This window comes from Schistocerca serialis, chromosome 5 (assembly GCF_023864345.2).
Source record: "Schistocerca serialis cubense isolate TAMUIC-IGC-003099 chromosome 5, iqSchSeri2.2, whole genome shotgun sequence".
In the NCBI taxonomy this organism is placed as follows: domain Eukaryota; kingdom Metazoa; phylum Arthropoda; class Insecta; order Orthoptera; family Acrididae; genus Schistocerca; species Schistocerca serialis.
In genome coordinates, this window is record NC_064642.1 from 382343357 (window position 1) to 382367136 (window position 23780).

The 23780-nt window shown below is 40.2% G+C and overlaps 1 protein-coding gene across 1 annotated transcript in view; it reads right to left on the bottom strand.

Moving 5' to 3' along the window:
* LOC126482400 (serine/threonine-protein kinase PRP4 homolog) overlaps positions 1-3162 on the bottom strand; it is a 148489-nt gene extending 145327 nt beyond the window's left edge. The window contains exons 1-2 of the mRNA XM_050106516.1: positions 3040-3162; positions 2290-2451 (exon numbers count right to left, since the gene is read on the bottom strand). Coding sequence (XP_049962473.1) covers positions 2290-2451; positions 3040-3044 — 167 coding nt within the window. The 5' untranslated portion in view covers positions 3045-3162. The remainder of the gene's footprint in view (positions 1-2289; positions 2452-3039) is intronic.
* Positions 3163-23780: the final 20618 nt, after the last annotated feature.

Consider the following 23780-nt stretch of genomic DNA (forward strand, 5'->3'; position numbering starts at 1 on the left):
TCAAAAGCCCGTAAAATAAAGGTGGTACAAGGTATTTGAGCATGCCCACATTCCTACTGTGGATGTCCACTGCAAGATGATACACTTCATGCTGCTCTGGCAAAGTGCTAATCAGGTTGATGGTATGTGAAACCAGTGAACAAGTTAAAAAATTAGGCAATTTTAATTCATGAAAAGTCATGAAGAAGTAAATCATGACAGAAGACTACAATAATTTATGTATAATATAATAAAAAGATAAATGGATATAAATATTCTATATTTCATTTTTGTTATAAAATGCTTTCTAACATAGTTGTGAATCGTTTTCCCAGTCACTTATAATGTTGTTAAGCAATTATTTTGATTCAGAAATACCAGTTTTGCATGATATTTACTTAAAATCAGGGATCAGTTTAAATATTTAAGTGTCAACGATTTTTTGACCTTGAGAGTAAAGCTAGGTATACCTAAAAAGAAAAATTTCATACAGGCAAGTACTGTTCACTCTGATTGTACATTCCCTACGTACAATGACCAACACATCATGAAATTTTTAGAACATTTAGGATGGGCGTTTTGGAGAAAATAATGTCTAAATAAGCAAAAAATTTCAGATTCTTTCATCTTTATGTACAAATATTTTGACAGTTTCAGAATTTAACGCATTAATGTTAAGAATTTCATGCATTAACATCACAGCTGACAGTTAACAGTCGTTCCACTTTATCATTTCTCAACACAGTTAACAGCCTGTGACGTGACTATTCGAATATTTTCAGAACATAATTTTGAAATTCACAAAAAGTAACAAATTTTCATAATGTATTTTTCAAAAAATAAACAAACAATAAAAAAATGAAAAAGGTCCAAAGCGTACATGTACTAATCATGTCTCATAGAATTGGGAACAAAGTATTTATTTAAAATAAATTCAGATATCTATCACTTTTGGTTTCCTTATTACAATTTTCCCTTTTGTTACGACATTTTCACAAAGATACACATTTAGAGAAGTCTTTAGCGTTTTAACAAATCATCAGAAAACCAAAATAATGTAGGCAAATTTTGAAGAGGCATCACGTGGAAATTAAACATATGTTTTACTGAACTAACTCTGGAATAGTGATGTGTGACATTTTCTCTTGGGAAATACGGAAGCGTCCGATCCCGCCCGTCTGCTTTGACCCACGACGTCACAAATATGGCGGAAACAAAAACAAAAACACACACTTTCCACAAGAAGCCTAATGACACTAACGGGACAAGCGCGGGAAATGGGGTGTTTTGGTTGGGAGGCAAACTAAATATAAACAAATTTAGACGCCTTGCATAGCTACAACGTGTAAGTGAAGACAGCCATGCATGAATACCCACCCACCTCCCCAGGGGTCGTAACCCCTGCAACCCATAGAAGATAAAGATGCTTCAGTAGCTGATTATTGTTTTTTGTCTTTTAAAAAAAAAAAATCTCACGGGATAGAATGAACAGATCAGAAAGATAAATATAATAAACTAAAACAGAAATTCGAAGAAACATAATTAAAAAAAAGTAATAAGTGTTTTTAAATTTAAAAAAAAACTCACGAGATAGAACGAACAGATCAGAAAAGTAAATAAAATAAGATAAAACGGAACTGGAGACAGCCACACTCAAACCAAACTCCGCGCCGTCATGACGTCACACACGACAACACCCTTACGTCACGGGTCAAAGCCGACGCGTTGGATCGGACGCTTCTGTCGACCCTTCTCTTGACCTATACAAAATTTGAGATGGAATCACCCTGCAGGGGATGCTGGAAGCCACCATCAATTTTTCTGCAAATTTCACAGTTCCCAGCACCCCTACATAGTGTGTCAAGTTAGGCTGCATGTATAGTAGTGGGCACAGGGCCTCTTTTGAAATTCCACTTTTCTGTTTTTCTGAACTCAAATATGCAGGATAGGGAACAAGAAACAGAAAAGCAGTCTCTGAATCCTAAACAACAATGACAGATTGCTGAATCATTCATGAAAGATGACTGCACAAGAGATAACATAGTTTCTCAAGAACACTAAATGACACAGTAACATAAAATATAATTACGAAAAATTACAACAGCAGGCACATGCTGAATCTCAAAGACATATGATTGTGAGTGGGTTCAGAAGGGGAATAGGGATATTAAAGTGAATGTATTAGCAATTCTTTCACACACACACACACACACACACACACACACACACACACACAGAGAGAGAGAGAGAGAGAGAGAGAGAGAGAGATTTCGAAGTCATTTTACTAAAAATTGAAAATTTGATACAAACTTTTCATGTTTCCCGTCTTTATCACTCAGGTGTTTCTTGTGCTTATGATGATGCTTATGTTTCTTTTTCTTAGATTTCTTTACAATATCGACCCCTTCATTCTCAGCTACTTTCTTGTCATTTAACACTTCAACAGAGGCATCGGAATGCGAGTCAACTGGGCTGCAACAAAAAGATTTTATCAGTGTTTCGCTTCAAACAAAAGTAAACAGCGCACAGTTTTGAAACTAGCGTTCCAAGAAACCCGCAGCAAATATTACTTTAAAAACATCGGTTACATAGCAGTTACATGAAAGCCACCACCACGACATAGCATACCTATAGTTTACATATTGAGATGGAGCAAACAACAACGACTATAGCGCGTCGCGAACGTAAACGGGCAATGCGATCCACAAAACCGAAGTCGTAAGTGCTGTTTGCCTCTCATCTTTATATTTATAGGCAAAACCCGTTCGACAACGACCCAAACAGCTAACACCAAATTCGTTACAAAAAAAATCTCGGCACTCATCTCGTGACTTTCCATTTGTGAGTATATACTACACTGTACTACGTTAAATTACTTTCGTGTCCCTTAACTCAATGTAGGGCTCATTACTCTCAAAACATAGTTTCAATGGCTCTATACCATATTTTTTTTTTTTTTTTTTTACTTTTAACACGGACTTGCATAACAGAACAGCTTCATAGATGCGCAGAGTCCAACTAGTAATGTTCTCGCTGTGTAAAATGCTTCGTGAGACTCACCTCATCTTTAAATAAAGTTGTTAAAATCTGTACTTTAAATTATTAAATAGATATTACACGTATTCCACAACTACAGTACAAGTTTTTATGCCGCCATCTTGAACAGCAATTTCTCGAATTACGAGTCGCTTGTCTTCCTCCTTGGCACTGTCGATATACAGCGTATCGCAATCTGTTATTTAATTCCTCGATTTTCACCAAATTTCATTTCAGTAACATAAAGTTACCACGTAGTAAAATTTGATGGGTAAAAACAAATGATGCTTCAAACTGTGCTAATTACTTTGTAAACTTTATCTTTTCAAGCCAATTCACAATGGCCCTCAACGCACAACACACCGCGCCACCGTCACATTTAGGCTTATTCACACTGTCCGTCACGTCATGTTACATCTAGTCACGTGATCTCAACTTGTACAGCTGTTCTCAACTGTTTTCAATATATGCAAATAACAAAGAACGAATAAGAAACACAACCTAACAAAAAGCACTAAGAATGGAGGATGAGAGCATGGCTGCATATGGGGAGCAAGCAAGTTTGGTGTCATGTGATCAACAATGGACGATAACGTCAGATAACCTTGCTCACGAAAAATATTGATTGGTGATGTGACGTAAAATGAGGACCACTATGAATGGCGCAATAGAATCACCTTGACCTTTTTGCTGAATGGTGTAACCAGTGGCTCCTGAAACTCAACCCTTCCAAGACCCAGGCAATCATTGTAGGTCGTACCACTCGCTCCTTCCGGCTCCTGGATTTCTCCCTTACTGTCTGCGCCCGTCCTGTCCCCCTCACCCCCACCCGCACCTGCCTTGGCCTCACCATTGACCGTCACCTCACCTGGATCCCTCATCTCCGATCCATCCAATCCAAAGCCCACAACCGCCTCCGACTCCTCAAACTTCTCTCCAGCCGGACATGGGGGTTGCACCCCTCTACCATCCTCCACACCTACAAATCCTTATTCCGTCCCATCCTCTGTTATGCCAGTCCTGCCTGGATATCTTCCCCCCCCCCCCCCCAAATTCTATAAGTCCCTCCAGATCCTTGAGTGTCATGCACTCCGCCTCGCCTTCCGTATACGCCTCCCATCCCCCACGCGGATCCTCTATGATCTCATTCCTTTCCCCCATCTGCTCCTATTCCTCGAACATATCCGCATCCTCTACACCTCCCACCGTCTTGAACCCCCTCACCCCCTGGTTGATCCTCTGCTCCCCGATCCCTGCCCCCTGCCCCATCTTCACCATTGTGTCCCCCCTACCCTTCATCTCTACACCCTACATCTCCTTTCCCAAGGTGGCTTCCATCAACTCCCCCTCCCGGATGATGCCCTCTCTCCCTTCATTCATCCCTCCTATCAACTCTGATCCTCACTCCCCCTCCTTTCCTCTGTCCTTTTCCCGGGCTCCCTCTCCCCCCCTTCCATCCTGTTTCTTCCCCATCTCCCCTCTCTTTGCCCCCCTCTCTCCCCCACGTCCTTTTACATTTCACTCCTCTGCCTCCTCTCATTCCCTCTCACGTCTGCCCTTCTCCCCCTTTATTAGTCCTCTCCCTCCTTGGTTCCCCCCCCCCTCCCTTTTCGTTTTTTCCTCTCCTCCCTCCTTGTTTTTCCCCCCTACTCCAGGTCCCCCCCACCATCTGCCTTGGATCGGGAGTGCCATCTTTGTGCCGCCTTTTTCGTGCAGTGTTTTACAGTGTGTTTTTCCAGTGCGTGCTCCGTGTTGTGTCTTTTGGGAAGCGTAGCGAACAGCCATCATACTGTCGCTGGGTGTGCTTTTTATCACTTGTGAACAGAAACCAGACTGTCGCCCTGCTTTTTTTAAAAAAAAATTGTGTGTCTACTATGTTACTTATCTGATTCCTGTGTCTTTTATCTACGTTGCCAACCCCTTTTGCTTTCTGTTTTAACTTTCCGCAATTTTACGCCATTTTACACTTTAAATCGCCATTTTATCGCCTGTTTTTCCTTGTTTCTTTCTTCTTCCTCTATTTAAAAAAAAGTGTGTAGGCTGTAGAGCAGCGTAGTAAGCTGCTGCCGGCCCGACCCCATCGGGGGGGGGGGGGGGGGGGGGAATTGAAAATCAATAAAGAAAAAAAAAATGCCGCAATTTGAAAGGCCCGTCCACGTGTAACGATCTGTCTGCGCAAATATCTGCAGACATCACATCTGCGCAGACAGATGGTTGCTTGCGAACAGGTGACTGGAGCAGATATGAGATTGAAATGTGCAACCTGGAAGTTGGAGTTGGAGGTTTTGAGCGAAATTGCTCACATCTGTTGGTTCAAATCACTTCTGTGCAGACAAGCTTGATCGTGTGGCCAGGAGATCGCCGGAATCTGGTGCTACAACGCGTTTGAGTCAGCTGTTCATTCAGGCGTTTCATTTATGCATGCGTAGATTGAATTTTAAAATGACAGATACGTACCAGCATTTTAGATACCGGTAAATCGTTGCCGAATTTATCGTAATCTATAGGAATCATACACGCTTATGGAAAATTAAAAGTAGAGAATACAGCGATAGGGATAACAAGGCAGTTCCTTATAACACTTTAACAGAGATATATTAGGAGTAGTTTTGACTGTATGACTTTTGCCTGCTATTATTCTCCCAGCCTCCCCATTTCCCTCGGCCCGCGAGCAAAATGTAAATCAACGAATATTTCGGAGTTAAGTCCGTTTTACATGGGACACGAGACACGAACAAGAAATTCATCATCTGCCGCAGCGCTCCATGCGACACACGGTCGAACTATAACTAGTCGTCTGCTGTGAATTTTGAAATAGTCGTCTGCTCTACGTGTCTGCTGATTTTGTTGTCAACGTCTAGCAAGTGAACCAACGGTTAAATTCACTTTTCGTGACTATCAAGTATTTTATGTCGTTTTGTAATGATTACTGTATTTAACTGTATTTTTGACGGACACTGTGACGCTGTATTTAGTTGTTTCTGTGCAGTTTGTGTGAAACGAAGTCGCATGTGTAAACAACCTCTCTACAAAATCTGGAAATCATGGACAAACCAATAAAAATGTTGCTTTTCTGCTGCCAATTTTAATTTGCTACACTAACTCGCGTTTTTCCTTTCGTGGAAGACACTTTAAGGCTCACGCGCGAATGAACAAGAACAAAATTTTTAAGAACAGTTTCAGATAGACCCGGATTACTGATTTACATTCACTTCCTCGTACAGGCGTGTTGTCATTTAAATTCCAGTGAGCGCTTATAGCAGATGTTCCGTCCGTTAACTGTTCATGAGATGAACAAACTACAATGTACCGTCGAGCAGGAGAGATATTTCACAAAGAACTTCGCGGTTTGTCAGTTCCGTTACTCACTCGGTCGGTTAGCATGCGCTAAGCACTATAATACGCGTGAGAATAGGATCCATCCTATTCCATCGAACAGCGATCGTATGCGTGAATCTTGCGCAAGTGGTCCCGTCTGCACGGCATAGGTTGTCGGAACCGGCGCGTCATGGGTAATCTTGCAAGCTCACATGTCCCGGGTAGAACAGGCTTTACCACCTTGGACACTGTGGTGCTAGTGGCACGCAGTTGACCTGTGCTGGACAAATATCAGAAACAACAGCCCAAACAGACTAAAAACATAGTGATTCGTCGTTTCCCTGTTTAGATATGTGATAATATACGTGGTGTACATGAAGCCTGGGAACACTTTCAGGTATTTACTGCCCAAGAACCAAACATTGTACCGACGTTATACATATTATGTCATTTTGAAGTGAAACCCTGGAAGCTTTTTTCCATGTATACCGCCACTGAGTAGTTTAGTAATTTGCCGATAGTTGGCGCTAGTAGCAAACGTGGCGAGTTCAAGTTCGGAGGAAGCTTTCTGTGTGTTGGAGTGCGACAAAAACAAGTGTGCTACAGCTGTCCAACAGATGTTTAGATCCAAGTATGGTAAGAAGCCACCAACAAGGAAGTCCATTTACCACTGGCACAACAAATTCGTTACGACGGGTTGTCGGGACCTGGCAAAGGCAAGCGGACGTCCAGTGTGAGTGAAGTGAACGCGGAGCATGTGTGAGAGACATTCATAAGGAGTCCAAAGAAATCGGTGTGTCGTGCACGCCGCGAACTCGAAATGGCCCCGATAACAGTGTGGAAATCCTGCAATAGAAGCTGTCTATGAAACCATTCAAATTGGAGCTAGTGCAGAAGCTTAATGACGACAACAAAGACCAGCGTTTTGAGTTTTGTTCACAGTTGCAACAACTGAATAAGGATGAGGATGGCGTTGTTGATCGCTTAATTTTTAGCGACGAAGCCACTTTTCACACTAATGGAAAAGTGAACAGGCATAACTGTCGAATATGGGGTACAAAGCATCCACACAAATGCATTGAATTTGAGCGTGATTCCCCAAAGGTAAATGTTTTTTGTGCCTCGTCATGTCAAAAACTGTTCTCGCCATTCTTCTTCGCCGAGAGCACTGTCACTGGATATTCCTACTTGGACATGTTGCAGCAATGGCTGATGCGTCAGATGCAATTGGACTCTCTGTTCATCTTTCAGCAGGATGGGACTCCACCCCATGTTCACCGTTAAGTTCGTGGGTACCTGAACACAGAGCCACCGCATCGATGGATCAGCCATGCTACAGAACGGGACAGTTCAGTTCTCAGCTCACGTGACTTTCTTCTATGGGGACACATTAAAGATCTGGTGTACATACCGCCTCTACGACGTGATGTAGCAGAGCTCCAGGAGAGAATATGGGAAGCGACTGCCACAGTCGACGATGCCATGCTGGGGTGGATAGGGTAAGAAATCGATTACTGTATCGACATCTGGCGGTTCACAAAACGAATGTTTGTAAAAAAAAAAACTTTCAGACTTTCTCTTCAAAATGCAATCTGTTTGACATCTGTACAATGTTTAGTTCTTGTGCAATAAATAATTGAAAGTAGTTCCAGACTTTATGTACACCCTGTATCATCGAGGTGTTATAAAGGAATTACAATGAGTTTATTTCATTATAAGGAGTATGTAACAGTAGTAATTTATTAAAGAAAACAGTACAGAGCTCGCATAAATCCGATGTATGTTTTGTGTTTCACATGCCCTATCTATTTTGTCACTCTATCAGCACCTCCCCCCCCCCCCCCCCATGAACCACAGGCCTTGCCGTTGGTGGGGAGACTTGTGTGCCTCAGCGATACAGATAGCTATACCGTACGTGCAAGCACAATGAAGGGGTATCCGTTGAGAGACCAGACAAACATGTGGTATTTTGGCTAAAGTTCAGTCTTGATAACACGATTTATGTTTCAATGAGATAGGTAACCGGTTTCAGTTATTTTTACATAACCATCATCAGACCCATGGCTCCCTTAGGATGGTAGGCAGAGCTCTCCTCAGCTGCTATGAAATCAACTGACGCTATTGATCACTGTATTCCAAAAATGTTTACTAAAATTAAACATGTGGTTCCTGAAGAGGGGCAGCAGCCTATTCAGTAGTTGCAGGAGCAACAGTCTGGATGATTGACTGATCTGGCATTGTAACACTAACCAAAATGGCCTTGTTGTGCTGGTACTGCAAACGGCTGAAAGCAAGAGGAAACTACAGCCGTAATTTTTCCCGAGGGCATGCAGCTATACTGTATGGTTAAACGTTGATGGCATCCTCTTGGGTAAAATATTCCAGAGGTAAAATAGTCCCCCATTTGGATCTCCAGGCGGGTGTTACTCAGGAGGATGTTGTTATCAGGAGAAAGAAAACTGGCGTTCTATGGATCGGAGCGTGGAATGTCAGATCCCTTAATCGGGCAGGTAGGTTACAAAATTTAAATTGAAATGGATAGGTTAAAATTAGATATAGTGGTAATTGGTGAAGTTCGGTGGCAGAAGGTTCAAATGGCTCTGAGCACTATGGGACTTAACATCTGAGATCATCAGTCCCCTAGAACTTAGAACTACTTAAACCTACCTAACCTAAGGACATCACACACATCCATGCCCAAGGCAGGATTCGAACCTGCAACCGTAGCGATCATGCGGTTCCAGACTCAAGCATGGCGGGAGGAACAAAACTTCCGGTCAGGTGAATACAGGGTTAAAAATACAAAATCAAATAGGGGTAATGCAAGAGTAGGTTTAATAATGAATAGGATAATAGGAATGCGGGTAAGCTACTACAAACAGCATAGTGAACGCACTATTGTGACCAAGATAGATACGAAGTGCATGCCTACCATAGTAGTACAAGTTTATATGCCGACTAGTTCCGCAGATGACAAAGAGATTGATGAAATGTATGATGAGATAAAAGAAATTATTCAGATAGTGAAGGGAGACGAAAATTTAATAGTCATGGGTGACTGGAATTCGATAGTAGGAAAAGGAAGAGAAGGAAACATAGTAGGTGAATATGGAATGGGAGTAAGGAACGAAAGAGGAAGCCGCCTGGTAGAATTTTGCACAAAGCATAAGTTAATCATAGCTAACACTTGGTTCAAGAATCATAAAAGAAGGTTGTATACATGGCAGAAGCGTGGAGATACTGGAAGTTATCAGATAGATTATATAATGGCAAGACAGAGATTCAGGAACCAGGTTTTAAATTGTAAGACATTTCCAGTGGCAGATGTGGACTCTGACCACAATCTACTGGTTATGAACTGTAGATTAAAACTGAAGAAACTGCAAAATGGTGGGAATTTGAGGAGATGGGACCTGGATAAACTGAAAGAACCAGAGGTTGTAGAGAGTTTCAGGGAGAGCATTAGGGAACGATTGACGGGAATGGGGGAAAGAAATACAGTAGAAGAAGCATGGGTAGCTTCGAGAGATGAAATAGTGAAGGTGGAAGAAGATCAAGTAGGTAAAAAGACGAGGGCTATTAGAAATCCTTGGGTAACAGAAGAGATATTGAATTTAATTGATGAAAGGAGAAAATATAAAAATGCAGTAAATGAAGAACGCAAAAAGGAATAAAAACGTCTCAAAAATGAGATCAACAGGAAGTGCAAAATGGCTAAGCAAGTATGGCTAGATGACAAATGTAAGGATATAAAGGCGCATATCACTAGGGTTAAGATAGATACTGCCTACAGGTAAATTAAAGAGACCTTTGGAGAAAAGAGAAACACTTGCATGAATATCAAGAGCTCCGATAGAAACCCAGTTCTAAGCACAGACCGGAAAGCAGAAAGGTATATAGAGAGTCTATACAAGGGCGATGGTCTTGAGGAGTATATTATAGAAATTGAAGAGAACGTAGATGAAGATGAAATAGGAGATATGATATTGTGTGAAGAGTTTGACAGAGCACTGAAAGACCTAAGCTGAAACGGCCCCGGGAGTAGACTACATTCCATTAAAACTACTAACAGCCTTGGGAGAGCCAGGTCTAACAAAACTCTACCATCTAGTGAGCAAGATGTATGAGACAGGCGAAATACCCTCAGACTTCAAGAAGAATATAATAATTCCAATCCCAAAGAAAGCAGGGTCTGACAGATGTGAAAATTACCGAACTATCAGTTTAATAAGCCACGGCTGCAAAATACTAAGACGAATTCTTTACAGACGAATGGAAAAACTGGTAGAAGCTTACCTCGGGGAAGATCAGTTTTGATTCTGTTGAAATATTGGGATACGTGAGGCAGTACTGACCCAATGACTTATCTTAGAAGCTATATTAAGGAAAGGCAAACCTATGTTTCTAGCATTTGTAGACTTAGAGAAAGCTTTTGACAGTATTGACTGGGATACTCTCTTTCAAATTCTGAAGGTGGCAGGAGTAAAATACAGGGAGCGAAAGGCTATTTACAATTTGCACAGAAACCAGATGGCAATCATAAGAGTCGAGGGGCATGAAAGGGAAGCAGTGGTTGGGAAAGGAGTGAGACAGGGTTGTAGCCTCTCCCCGATGTTATTCAATCTGTATATTGAGCAAGCAGTAAAGGAAATAAAAGAAAAATTCGGAGTACGAATTAAAATCTATGGAGAAGAAATAAAAACTTTGAGGTTCACCGATGAAATTGTAATTCTGTCAGACACAGCCAAGGACCTGGAAGAGCAGCTGAACGGAATGGACAGTGTCTTGAAAGGAGGATATAAGATGAACATCAGCAAAAGCAAAACAAGGATAATGGAATGTAGTCAGATTAAATTGGGTGATGCTGCTGGAATTAGATTAGGAAATGAGACGCTTAAATAAATTAGTTTTGCTGTCTGGGGAGCAAAATAACTGATAATGGTCGAAGTAGAGAGGATATAAAATGTAGACTGGCACAAAGGCAAGAAAAGTGTTTCTGAAGAAGAGAAATTGGTTAACGCCAAGTATAGATTTAAGTGTCAGGAAGTCGTATCTGAAAGTATTTGTATTGAGTGTAGCCATGTATGGAAGTGAAACATAGACGATAAATAGTTTAGACAAGAAGAGAATAGAAGCTTTCGAAATGTGGTGCTACATAAGAATGCTGAAGATTAGATAGATAGATGACATAACTAATGAGGAGGTATTGAATAGAATTGGGGAGAAGAGAAATTTGTGGCACAACTTGACTAGAAGAAGGGATCGGTTGGTGGGGCATGTTCTGAGGCATCAAGGGATCACCAATTTAGTATTGGAGGGCAGCGTGGAGGGTAAAATTCGTAGACGGAAACCAAGAGATGAATACACTTAACAGATTCAGAAGGATGTAGGTTGCAGTAGGTACGGGGAGATGAAGAAGCTTGCACAGAATAGAATAGCATGGAGAGCTGCATCAAACCAGTCTCAGGACTGAAGACCACAACAACAACAACATCAGCACCTCCTTTCAAATTAGTTATTTCTTATGATCTTGCTATGCATTACATTAACTCAATAATGTCTCGTTGCAGGTTTCACTTTACCAACAGCAATGGTTTATTGCTGTGTGCCTTTTGGCATGAGCCAAAGTGGTAAAGCGAAAGGGGTTTCATTTCACGAATTTCCAGCCAAAGTGGCCTCAGAGAACAATGACTTAAAGCAATACCAAGAGCAGATTTCACACCTAATCTCTACTCTAGATCTTATGCTGTATTTAGTCTTCATTTTCGAGCATGTGACTAACGATCTGGATTAAAAATTAAGACACTGCAGGACTCGGTTGTTCCCTCGGTTTTCCCATATATCCAGCTTACTAAGTCGCAAAAGTCAAACAAGAACAGAGTCTTGTTACCAAACATTCGTTGAATGTGACATACAAAAACACCAAACTATGAAAGCAAACCAATGATCTAAGCATTACATCAGGTGCAGTGATCTCTACACAACCTTGATGTACAAGTCTGGCCTCTGAGAGAGAACTGCAGCGTGTCTACAGATTCATGCGCTTTGCACCATCTGCCATGTTGTAGTTTGGCAAAAAAATTTCCATCGGTCTGTACGTGACAAAGAGTTGCAGACTGATTTCTTGTTTCGAACATTATGTCTGCATGTGATGTTATAGGGTGATGTGGGAGCGAAATCGGAAAGCATATTATGTTTGGGTCCTAGTGAAATTTCCTAGCAGCCATGCTGTACTTTGGCAAGAAAGGAAATATGAGCATCTATGGCTGGCGCGATCAGACAGCTGAAGTTCAACATGCAGATAGTATAGAGATCACTGGTTAAGTGATTCCCTGCACGAATATCACGGCAATAATTATTTCCATTCTTTCTTTCACATCAAGTGTGACATTTTAGACTAAAGGGTGATCAAAACAAAGCAAAATAAAGTGCGACTCAAACTTTAGAGAGCATAGGGTAAACTTTTACACCTTGAAAAGAAACTCAGTGAAACCACTCTTGAGTTGTCTTTTGACAGCAATTACCAGAAAGCTTTGTCACATATAGTTAAAACAGCAGACCAACATTTCTCGCAGTTGCCTTCTATGAGAGCACTAGCCCAATATTTGGATGATACTTCATGTGAAATAGGAGTAACAGATCTTGTAAATGGGAGATTAATGTTAGAAGCTAAACGTTGAATGAGGTTGAAAGATTTTGTTCCTTGATAGTGGATGAAATGGCAATAAAACAACAATTGCAGTATGATAGAAAGCTGGATACTTTCTTTAGTCACAAAACGACACCTGTTAACAAAAGCTATCAGAATACTTGCGATAATACATCTGAAGTTAACGACAAGAATGTGAGCGAATGTGAAATTCACGCCAACAATTTACTACATTTCATGATAGCATGTTTACGCACTAAGTACAGGGAGGGCGCTGCATACTTTTACACCAAATGAATCTCAGGCAAGGAACTACACAATTTGATACTGTCTGTTATCAGAGAGATTAAGGAGTGCAGATTTCTTACAGTATGTCTAGTTACTGACAATCATAAGACAAATGTAAATATGATGAGACGCCTGTTCAATTGTAACATTTTGAAGTTATAAATCACTCACCCAAATGATCTGAACCAACCAGTACTTCTTGCGTTTGATCAATGCCACATTTTATAAAATATAAGAAACATGTTTTTGGAGAAGACAATGTTTGATGAAGAAGTGGTTCTCGCATGAAAAACTTCTATGAACTGCTCTAGAATATCTCCAAATACTTTCTAGGCATCCGAAAGACCATTTGTTCCAGGACTACACAGCATCTGCATATTTCATGAAAATTATTTAGAAATTGGTTCAACACCCATGATGCTAACTGTTACAACAACGCTAAGTTTTGTCCTCACGAGATCCATTTTTTCGACACAGATGATGACAGGCTTCATTGGCTGGTAAATGAGTTGCTTGCATATCTTGACGATGTGAAAAACATCATGATATGAGCAAGAATTGGTTTTTCTCAGTATTGAGACTTACAAGGCATTTCAGTTGACCTCATGTTCTACAGTACTGTGTGTTCGATACTTATTGTTGCCGGATTTACATTTCATGCTAACAAGAGTGTTTAACAGCGATTCTGTAGAAATGTTCTTTACCACTTTGAGGAGAAGCTCAGGCAACATTGACGTACTGGATTCAAGAGCTATAGCTCATGCCCTCAACAGAATCTTGAAGATGAGAACTCCTTTGTAACAACGAAATCATCGTGTTTATGAGATGAATGTTACTAGCTGTGACAAGTCATCTGAGCCAGTTTCATTGGAAGTGATACCAAAGATCCCAAGCAAACAATCTCAAAAATTCTGCAGAAACTTAATCGGCCCAAGGTATGCATAGGCTCTTCAAAAAATTTCTTTGCAGAGAGTTGTTTGAGGATGATGTTACAGGTCTGGGGACAGTGTCTATTATACTTGCATCAATTCCTTTTCTCTGTGGTTTCGCTGTGAAGGAACTTAGATAAGGAGTTCCTTACGAATCGTGTTGTAGCCTAATTCAACAAGGAAAATGTAATTCTCCATTAATGGGTATTATTTTAAGATGAGTGTTACGTTTTCTTCCACGTTTCAGAATTATTGGTGTTCATAATAAATATTGTATATGATTTCGTGTGTGAAGCTACACGTTTGTCAGTACCCAAGCTTGCACAATTTTAGCTACATTAGTTTTGAAAACTTCAGAGGTTTTAAAGTGTGATGTAAGTGAGATTTTAGAACATGCTGAGAAATTAGGCCAGGTAATCTGCAAAATTGTTATAACAGTCGTCTTAAAAAAAATACCATTGGAGACGAAGTAACTGAACATTTTGTAAGGCTGAAATATTTAAATAACGAGCTAATCAACAGAAAAATACTCCAACTGCAACAGACGTGATTAAGTGCGTGTAGTGCTACTCGGTCAGACTACTGCACACTCACAGCACTCTGGTAGCGAATGCGAGTCCTTCCTGTGTTTGTGCTGTTTCTGAGAGTGCGAAGGCCTGGAGAACAGAGTCCATGCAGAATACCACGGCCAGTAGATGTGCAGTTGGAAGGGCATATGAGGGAAAAGTGGTAGTGGTGAGGGTTAGGGGCAGGCATTGTAAGGGAAATGCAGAGTGCTGGAGGGCAAGTGCTGCTCTAAATCGAGGCCTCCACTCACATTTTTTGTAAATATTAGGTGGAGCCGCTCTACGCCCTCACTTGCATGGTGACCATTCAAAAACACCTGTCACTTCTACTTTGATTAGAATCTAAAAAAATTCCACTGACAATGCAGCGATTCATTTTCGCTTGGATTGTTAACCATTTGTAACTTTCAGAGAAGTGTCATGAGTGGAGAATTTTGATTAAATCCTACACACTTCTCTTGTTGTCATGTTAAAATTTGCTTCTTCTGCCAAAATACAGCGGAGTCCATATGGTGTTACCTCTCTAACATGCTGTGCAGAAGCAACTGCGACAATATCCTGAAACAGTGGTTTATTAAGTGAAGAACTAAAGAAAAGTAAGATCAATAGCTTATTAAAAAAACACGTCCTCTGTACGAAATGAACGTTTAATGCCTTCACTTATGTTGTTCAAAAGCTCACAGAATTTCGCTTTTCAGCCACAATCGATGACGCCTAAAAATTACATTGTTTCACTGAGAAAGTCTGTAGTTAATGGAAAAACACGATAGATATTAAAGTTTTGCATAATAGCAATATAGTAAAATACTCTCCTCTTGATCTGCTATCATTGCCAAAATCTCCTTTCAATACCTCAAACCGTTTATGAAATATGAGGAATGCTGTGGATATTTCAGTCTGGCTTTATGGCTAGCATGGCGCGATGGCAAATGAGCGTGCAACATCAGATCAATTTTCTCGAGATTGGTGACAGATAGAGACAACCACGTCTAAAGAAAAATTCAACACGTTAACTAAATTTCATACAGAGCAACATTTTATGTAATTTGCATCATACGCATAGTGGCCCCTTGTTTTTCATCGCAAGTTTTTTCGAATTTCCCACAGTGTGTTATCTCCATGTAAATATAACAATAACTATTACCATTAACGAAATGATGGACACAACATCACGTACTTGATATATAAAGCTATAAATAATGCATAAATGATTTCTTTTCGAATAGTTTCTGTAAAATCGTTTGGGAAAGACAGCAGCGTGTGCGCCTCGATTGTGTCATCTTCGACCAGCCGAAAGGTGGGGAAAATTGTTGGCCCTTCCTTCCAAACAAAGAAACGAACTCGCCCAGCGTACTGAACGAAAACTGGTAACTGTGTATTGGCCACCTTATCCTGCATGGACTCTACTATAGCTCGCTTCATGTAAGACGGCGCTTCCGCACATGGAGGCAGAGTAGTGGGGGGATGAGAACTGCGCATGCACGGGAGCAGAGGGTGGGCAAACAAAGGCCACATTGCTGAACTGCATTGCTGTGGACAACAGTCAGGCTCATTTGCCTATGGCACATTGTATTATACGTTCAAATCCATGAGGGGAATAATATATGTTAAAACCAATTTCGATTAGTCGTCATGAGAGAAATATTAATTCACATCTTGATGACGTTGTGTCCACTGCTCCACAGATTTACTGTGCGTGACGTCTGGAGGCGAGAACAACTCACACAGCTTTGTGAAGACGTTAAGTACAATTTTTCTGAAAATGATAATTGTCCAACTATAAGATCATTGAAACTGCTCTCAATAATTATCATTTATTGCTATTTGAGCTGTATTATAAGCAAAAATTTAATACACAACAAATTTCTAACTTCAAGCGCAAAGTGAAATCATTATGAAACTTCCTGGCAGATTAAAACTGTATGCCGGACCGAGACTCGAACACGGGACCTTTGTCTTTCGCCGGCAAGTGCTCTACCATTTTTTGTTTTGTTTTTGTAATCTCATTTTTTTCGTTATAGTTCGTTGCAATTGTTTGTGTCTGTCGTTCCTGACGCTGGTTGAAGTTAATTATTGATGCATTCACTCAGTTTTTTTATTACAGAGGGCAGATAACCCTCTGACCAAACACGCTGAGTTACCATGCCAGCAAACCATCTGAGCTACCCAAGCACGACTCACCCCCTGTCCCCACAGCTTTATTTCTGCCAGTACCTCGTCTCCTACCTTCCAAACTTTACAGAAACTCTCCTGTGTAACTTGCAGAACTAGCACTCCTGAAAGAAAGCATATTGCAGAGATGGTAGAGCACTTGCCCGCTAAAGGCAAAGGTCCCAAGTTCGAGTCTCGGTCCAGCATACAGTTTTAATCTGCCAGGAAGTTTCACATCAGCGAACACTCCGCTGCAGAGTGAAAATCTCATTCTGAAATCATTATATTTGCTTGACAACTGCTTCTACTCAATAGAATTTTTGAAAACGTGTGTAAAATGTGTGTGGTGACGTGTTTGACTGCAGTTAAGTGTAATCTGTGCGCATAAAAAAGAATTATTGGTAGAAAAGACTAATGAAAAGACTATCGTAAAAATGGTCAGTAAGTTTTCATATTTTTCGCTGTAAACGGGCATTGTGAGTTAAACTAACTCGTTTGACATTACAATAAGAGACTGCATTTATAGTCCATTGAACAAGCAATCAGTTAACCATCATCTGCGAATAACTCCAGGGAATGATGACCGATAACATCGAAAACCACCGATATCTCGTCCAGTAGCAATTTCTGCCGTTTTAGGGCCTTGAAAATGACGGGGATTCACATGAGGTACTATCTAACTTTTGACGAATTTATCCAGCTGCATTCTCATGTGTTATTAGAACATAAAACATGGTGGGAGAAGCTTAACATCTCCTTGGGCAATATGTTGAAAATTATAGTCTGCATATTTCACGGGATACAGTGTCATAATCAAAAAACATAGGAAGTGCTCATTATTATGTATGCAACTGATATGTTGACAAACACATTTTTAAAACAATGAGTCTTTAAAACTAAGAAATATTATTACTTTGCTCCAAAGTCTGTATCATAATACCACTGTTACTTCTATTTGAGTCTGTTTCTGAACAATCTGATCGTAAATTTACGATGATAGGTTCACAGCTTATATCCATCATCACTTCCCTGTCTAATTATTCTTTCTGAAACTTTTCAGCATGCCACACAGACTATGCCCACACTACAGGTTGGATGTTGTCTATTGCCCCATGCACAAGCGAGTCAGTGAATGTTATCTTGAGTGTTTTTCCCCCTCCCATATAGCCTTTGCCCAAATTAATTCGATAGGGCTACACTGACAGTGACATGTGGGTAAACGCAAAACTGTGTGACCCCATTCACGTGCAAGGTTGTCAAATTTGTATGTTGGCACATGACTTGCATAAATTAACAAGTTACAGGAGAACGGCACGAGTCTGGTTTGTACTGTGCTTAATATTTTTATTTTATAGCCAGGGAAAAATATCCTCTTTTCTGTTGAATATACTTAGTGTTTTCTCTGTGACAGTTGAATTATAACTGGCAATGACCAACTTCGAAGCAAGGTATGACAAGAATTGTGAATCACATCACGAATCTGACAGCTTTCATTTCCAAATGGTAACCACTGCTGTTTTTCTTCCACGTAAATACAAGTTTACTCTCAGAGACAAAACCAGAAGACGAGTCAGCAAATAGAATAATTATCTGAGAACCTATTCCTATAAAAACTTCAAAATCGCCATATCATAACTCATTTTCCAGCAGATCTTCCTGGAGTGATTCTAACTGGCCCACGCTCCATCAAGGTAATACACAGTTGAATTACCTCCTTCACTTGTATCGTGAATCTTTACATGGTATGCAGTCCGTGCTGTACCTATGTCACATCTTCGAACTAGAAACTCTCTTCTTGACACACCAGGAACCAAAGTTTTTCAAAATGCTTTACATTAACGAAGCACTTACCATTGAAGCTAATTTTCTCGTGCACAACTGTAACTCGTTTTTGTGATGTCGGGCATTCATCATTCACATGGAGCACTTTAAAACATCATTGTTAAAACCATTCATTTATGTTACAGGTTCATCGCGATTTCGATGCTTTCCAGGCGACACAAAACCAACTTTTTCTACAGTTCCTACAGCTCTGACACTTTCATTTACAGTTCTCTTGCTGACACCACATGGTTCTGGAGTCCATTCTTGTGTTTTCAGATGTCAGCAGTAGGAGACCTGCTTTCACATTCATGCTTGAAAAAAGTTATAAATGCGGTAAATAATCCCCTTCGCCTGCTTGTGAAGCACCTCACATTTATTGTCGTCACTTGGCTTTTCTTTTAAATCGCACTTAAGCATTTGCAGATACTAATTCACACCTATACCTCTACAAGAAAAAAAGGAACAAAAAAAACTGTCAGTCGAATGAATAATTGGGTTGTCGCGAAGTACGGCAACAGTGCAGCATGCACGAGCCAGATTCTCGCTGTCTGGCTGTAACTCGCTGCTAGCCGCTCCTGAAAGAGAATGAATATTATTGGCTGCCAGTGGCTCATATAGGGGGATGCGCAGTACGGCTGAAAATTGGGCCGCCTTCCAACATGATGCTGACTTCAGCGGGCTATGCTACAGAAACAGGGAAATGATAATTGATAAAAAAAAAAGTTAGTTGCGGGATGTTTACCGCAAAATGAAATCTGTTCAACTTGTGACAGGAACGGCTAGCACACTTTCATTCAGTAGTGTCCTACACCATAATCTAATGTGAATTATGACAGAGTAGCGTAAAAAAGTAGGCCCTATTTTTTCTAAACGTGACTGCAGTTAGAACATTGTGTTAAAATGATAATGCAAGATCTTGGAACAGTTCCCTCAGGTACACAGTTATTGTTGCATTTCTTTTACTTCCTAATATAATTTGTGGTTCATAACAAGACTGATTACAGGTGAACTGTAGAATTCACTACCACAATACTACAAGTAAAATTTTCCAGACATACTATGAATACCCGCCTATAGTTCAGAACGGAATTTTATTTTCTGGTGCAAAAGTTTCTGGTATATTTCATGCAGGGAATTGAAAATCTTGACTTAGAAACAAACTGAACTGTAGCTCATCGGCCACATACCCAACTTCTAAGAATATACTGTCTCTCAAGCACGTCTAAAACTGTAAAAATATGATCTGCAACTTGTCAGAACCGAGGTACAGTACTTTATTCGCCTTCATGAAATTATCCTTCAGGACAGCGTCAGTAGCTCACGTATGTTGGGCACGATTTCACTCAAAACTTGCTTTGAAACTGCAGTAGCAAATTTTGGATCCTTGTGGCTCTTACTGCCAGGAATCTTAACATCACCACCAACAACTGATATGGAGGTATTGCTCTCCTGACACAAGCTTTTTCCGTATTATACTAGGAGTTACGAGCGTCAAAAGACAATTGCATGTTTCCAAATCCATCCTCAAATAATTACTACAGTCGCTGAGTTCGCGCCACAACTCGTGGAGTAAATTATGTGCGAAAATTGCCTTTGGTTAAACAGCCACTACGTAGGCCATTTTGACCTGTCTTTCTGTTTCTGGAGTTTTGTTTTCTTTCCGTTTTTTGAAACAGAAGTTGCGAACAGAGACTGTAATAGAATTTTCCCAGTTTCTGAAAAAATGATATAAAAATTGAGGTTACTGTACAAGATTGGCCACTTGCCACTGAAGTTTCTTTGTGCACCGACAGACTAAGGGTGAGCAGTAGATTGGAAGTTGTGTCATGTGAACATTTGCAGCGATCTACTGCATGCAGAGACATTTTGACAGATATCTGCACAGACAGATCATTACATGTGGAAAGGGGTGAAAAGCATTGCGGAATGTTTTAACGAACCATGACGTGATGTGACGGGCAGCGTGAATTGGTATTTATGTCTGGGAAAACCAACATGTATTAGCACAATTTAACAAAAAAGAGCGTTTTTCCAATCACCACCTTATATTTAGGTAAAACTCGGCTTATTCATTCTCCCTACAGAGATCAATATAAATACTAAATTTCAGTTTTTAAAATCCTTCCATTTTGCGACATTTCACAACTTGAAAGTTTTGAGAGTTTTAACACTTCCATAGCGCAAAACTCGTTTACTATCCAATCTATGTGAAATTTGGCAGTTAAATACCCCAAAGTACAGGAACCGTAAACAACATTATCTAATACCTTTGAGCAAAACAACCAAGGCAGGAAAAAAGTATACTTATAATTATGTATTTAATTTTGTCAAAAAAAAAGTTTCAGTCTTACATTGAATATCTCAGGAACGGAAATAGTTAATCCCATAATCTTTTTTTCCAAATCAGCTCTCAAAATATGAGATATCACACTATAAAATAAAATTAGTGTGGTTGTTGTTCCTATACGATATGTTTTCTGTTATGCTGATAAAACTTTTAGATAACTTTTTATTTGGTTGCCTAACAAAATCTGGTATTGTTCAAACATTTGTTTTAGATATTTTTTTATATTTTGTTTTAAAACCAAGGAACAAATGGCAAAAAAGTTGACAGCCCCAGCAAAAAACTGCATATATTTTTGTTGGTACACATTAGAATAGTATCTTTATTTATCTTTCAGTGTGTATGCCATTAAGTTGGATTTGTCAGTGTGTGCAGTACATAAAATGATGCAATAATGATTAGTTAATTAAGTAATTGATGCTGTTTCTTCTCTCTTATACTCAAATTTATATACATTTACTCACTTTCTGGTACACTCCGGTGATAGCGCTCTTTCTCCTCTTTTTGAGAACACATTGTCCATTTTTATAAAATATGTAGCTCAGAAGTTCCAATAAAAACAATGTAACAAATAAATTTGTGTCTTTGTGGGTCAATTATTTATTAGTGAAATGTAGGAAACAGTGGGTATATACAAACTGTTCATTATTTCATAAGATGCTATATGCAGGTGCGATGCCACAGGACAGTCACACACTACAAGGGGTGGGGGTGTGGAAGGGGTGACCCACCCCCAGCCTCTGGTCCAGAAGGACATCCAAATCTCGAGCACCAGGTCATTTTTAACTCCATATAAGGCCAAAATACGTCCAATAAGTAAGACTCATTGGGGAGTTCGAGGCCCCATACATACGTGAAACACAAACATAGGTATCTACTTACCTGTTTTAAGGCCATGGTAGCTGTCAATGGGTGTGTACATAATTTTCAGAATTTTTTGTAAATCGTTGCATGAACTCAAAAAAATTGTAGAATGATGATCAGTTGCCCGCTAAACACAGTGGTTATAAATGAAACATTTTTGGATACCTACGCCACCCCCCTCCCCCCCAAGTGTACTGTAAGTGCAGTTCAGAAACACGAGAGATATTTTACATCGTTTTTTAGATATTATATTAGTTTTAACACAACATAACCTCCCTTTCCCCAGTCATTGTGAAGGTGCTTCATGAGGAAATAGACGTAATTTGTTAGATTTGATGCAGCTGGTGGTGAAATATGAGCCGGTACTGATAGAGTGATGTTTAAAATCAGGAGAGTCTGCTAGCGGGTCAACGAGAGTACCTTCGTTTTTCTAATATAATCAAGCCTTTGATTTGTGACAATAAGGTAGTTCAGCAAGTATGTGAAGAACACTATAAAGAATATATAAACTAATTACTTTGAAAACCCCACCGACTGATGAGATCCTCATCACAGATGAAATTGCCAGAGCGATACAGAAAATGCGGAATATTAGAGCACCAGGAGCAGATGGAATAAGAAACGAACACTTATAACAGACAGTACAAGAATATCTGCAATTATCGACCTCCCTTTCAAGTAAATGTTAGAACTAGGAACCATACCAGACGAATAGAGAAAATCAACAATCAAACTACTATATAAGGGAAAAGGAGACACAGGGAACCCAAAGAAGTAGAGAGGAATAGTGTTGGAATCCATGCCACTGAAACTCCTAGCGGGAGTCCTCGCCAAAAGGCTGACAGAGAAGCTTCTACCAGAGGAGCAGTTCGGTTTTAGGAAGGGACAGTCCACGACCCTGGCAGTAGAAAACCTGCTGGAACAAATAAAACAGACGACAGGAATACCCAAAGAAAAACTATATGTGGTTTTTGTCGAGCCTTCGACCTGGCCAACAGAAAGATTTTAATAGAAAAACTGGAGGGACTAATTGGAAGAACGAGTACATCGATGCTAATATCGAATATACTGGCAGAAAATCACATACAGACTCGCTGCCACAGACGAACTGCGTCCTCCAAGGCGATCCACTCAGCCCTATTCTATTTAACGTCCTCACGCACGATGTCACGAAAGGAATGGCAGGAACAAGCACATACATATACGCGGATGACATGGCCATCACAGCGACAGATATAGACGAACTACAAGTAGGGCTAAACACACTAAGCGAATGGGCAGGAGAAACGACATCAAGATAAACGAAGAGAAGACAGACTTGGTAGTGTTCAGGAAAGGAGGAAGACTCACTGAAGCAGAGAACGTCAAATGCAATGGAAAACTACTCAAGAGGGTTAACAATTTAAATATCTAGGCATCACAATCCGAACAACGGGAAAAAGTTTCAGACTGCATATAAGATCTAGAGCAGTGGCGGACACTAGAGCTATGAATGAAATCAGAAACATCACACAAATATCGATCAGCACAGCTAGAGACCTATTTAGGCTAAAGGAACTACCTGTTCTGACGTATGGCCTAAAATCAGTGGGAGAATACGTCACACACAAATAGCTGGAAGAATTGGAGCAAATAAAGGCTAGATACCTGAAGAGGTATGAGCTTACCAGGGAGACCTTCCTGATAGAGGATCTAAGATGCAAGCTCATACTGCCAGCTAATGCCGACTTCAAACAGCTTCTACAAGATCTGCATGAGAAGAAAAGCATACTGTAGGACTTCTATGCAACGTTTGCTATGCAGTACAGGACCTGGATGGAAGCTAAACATGA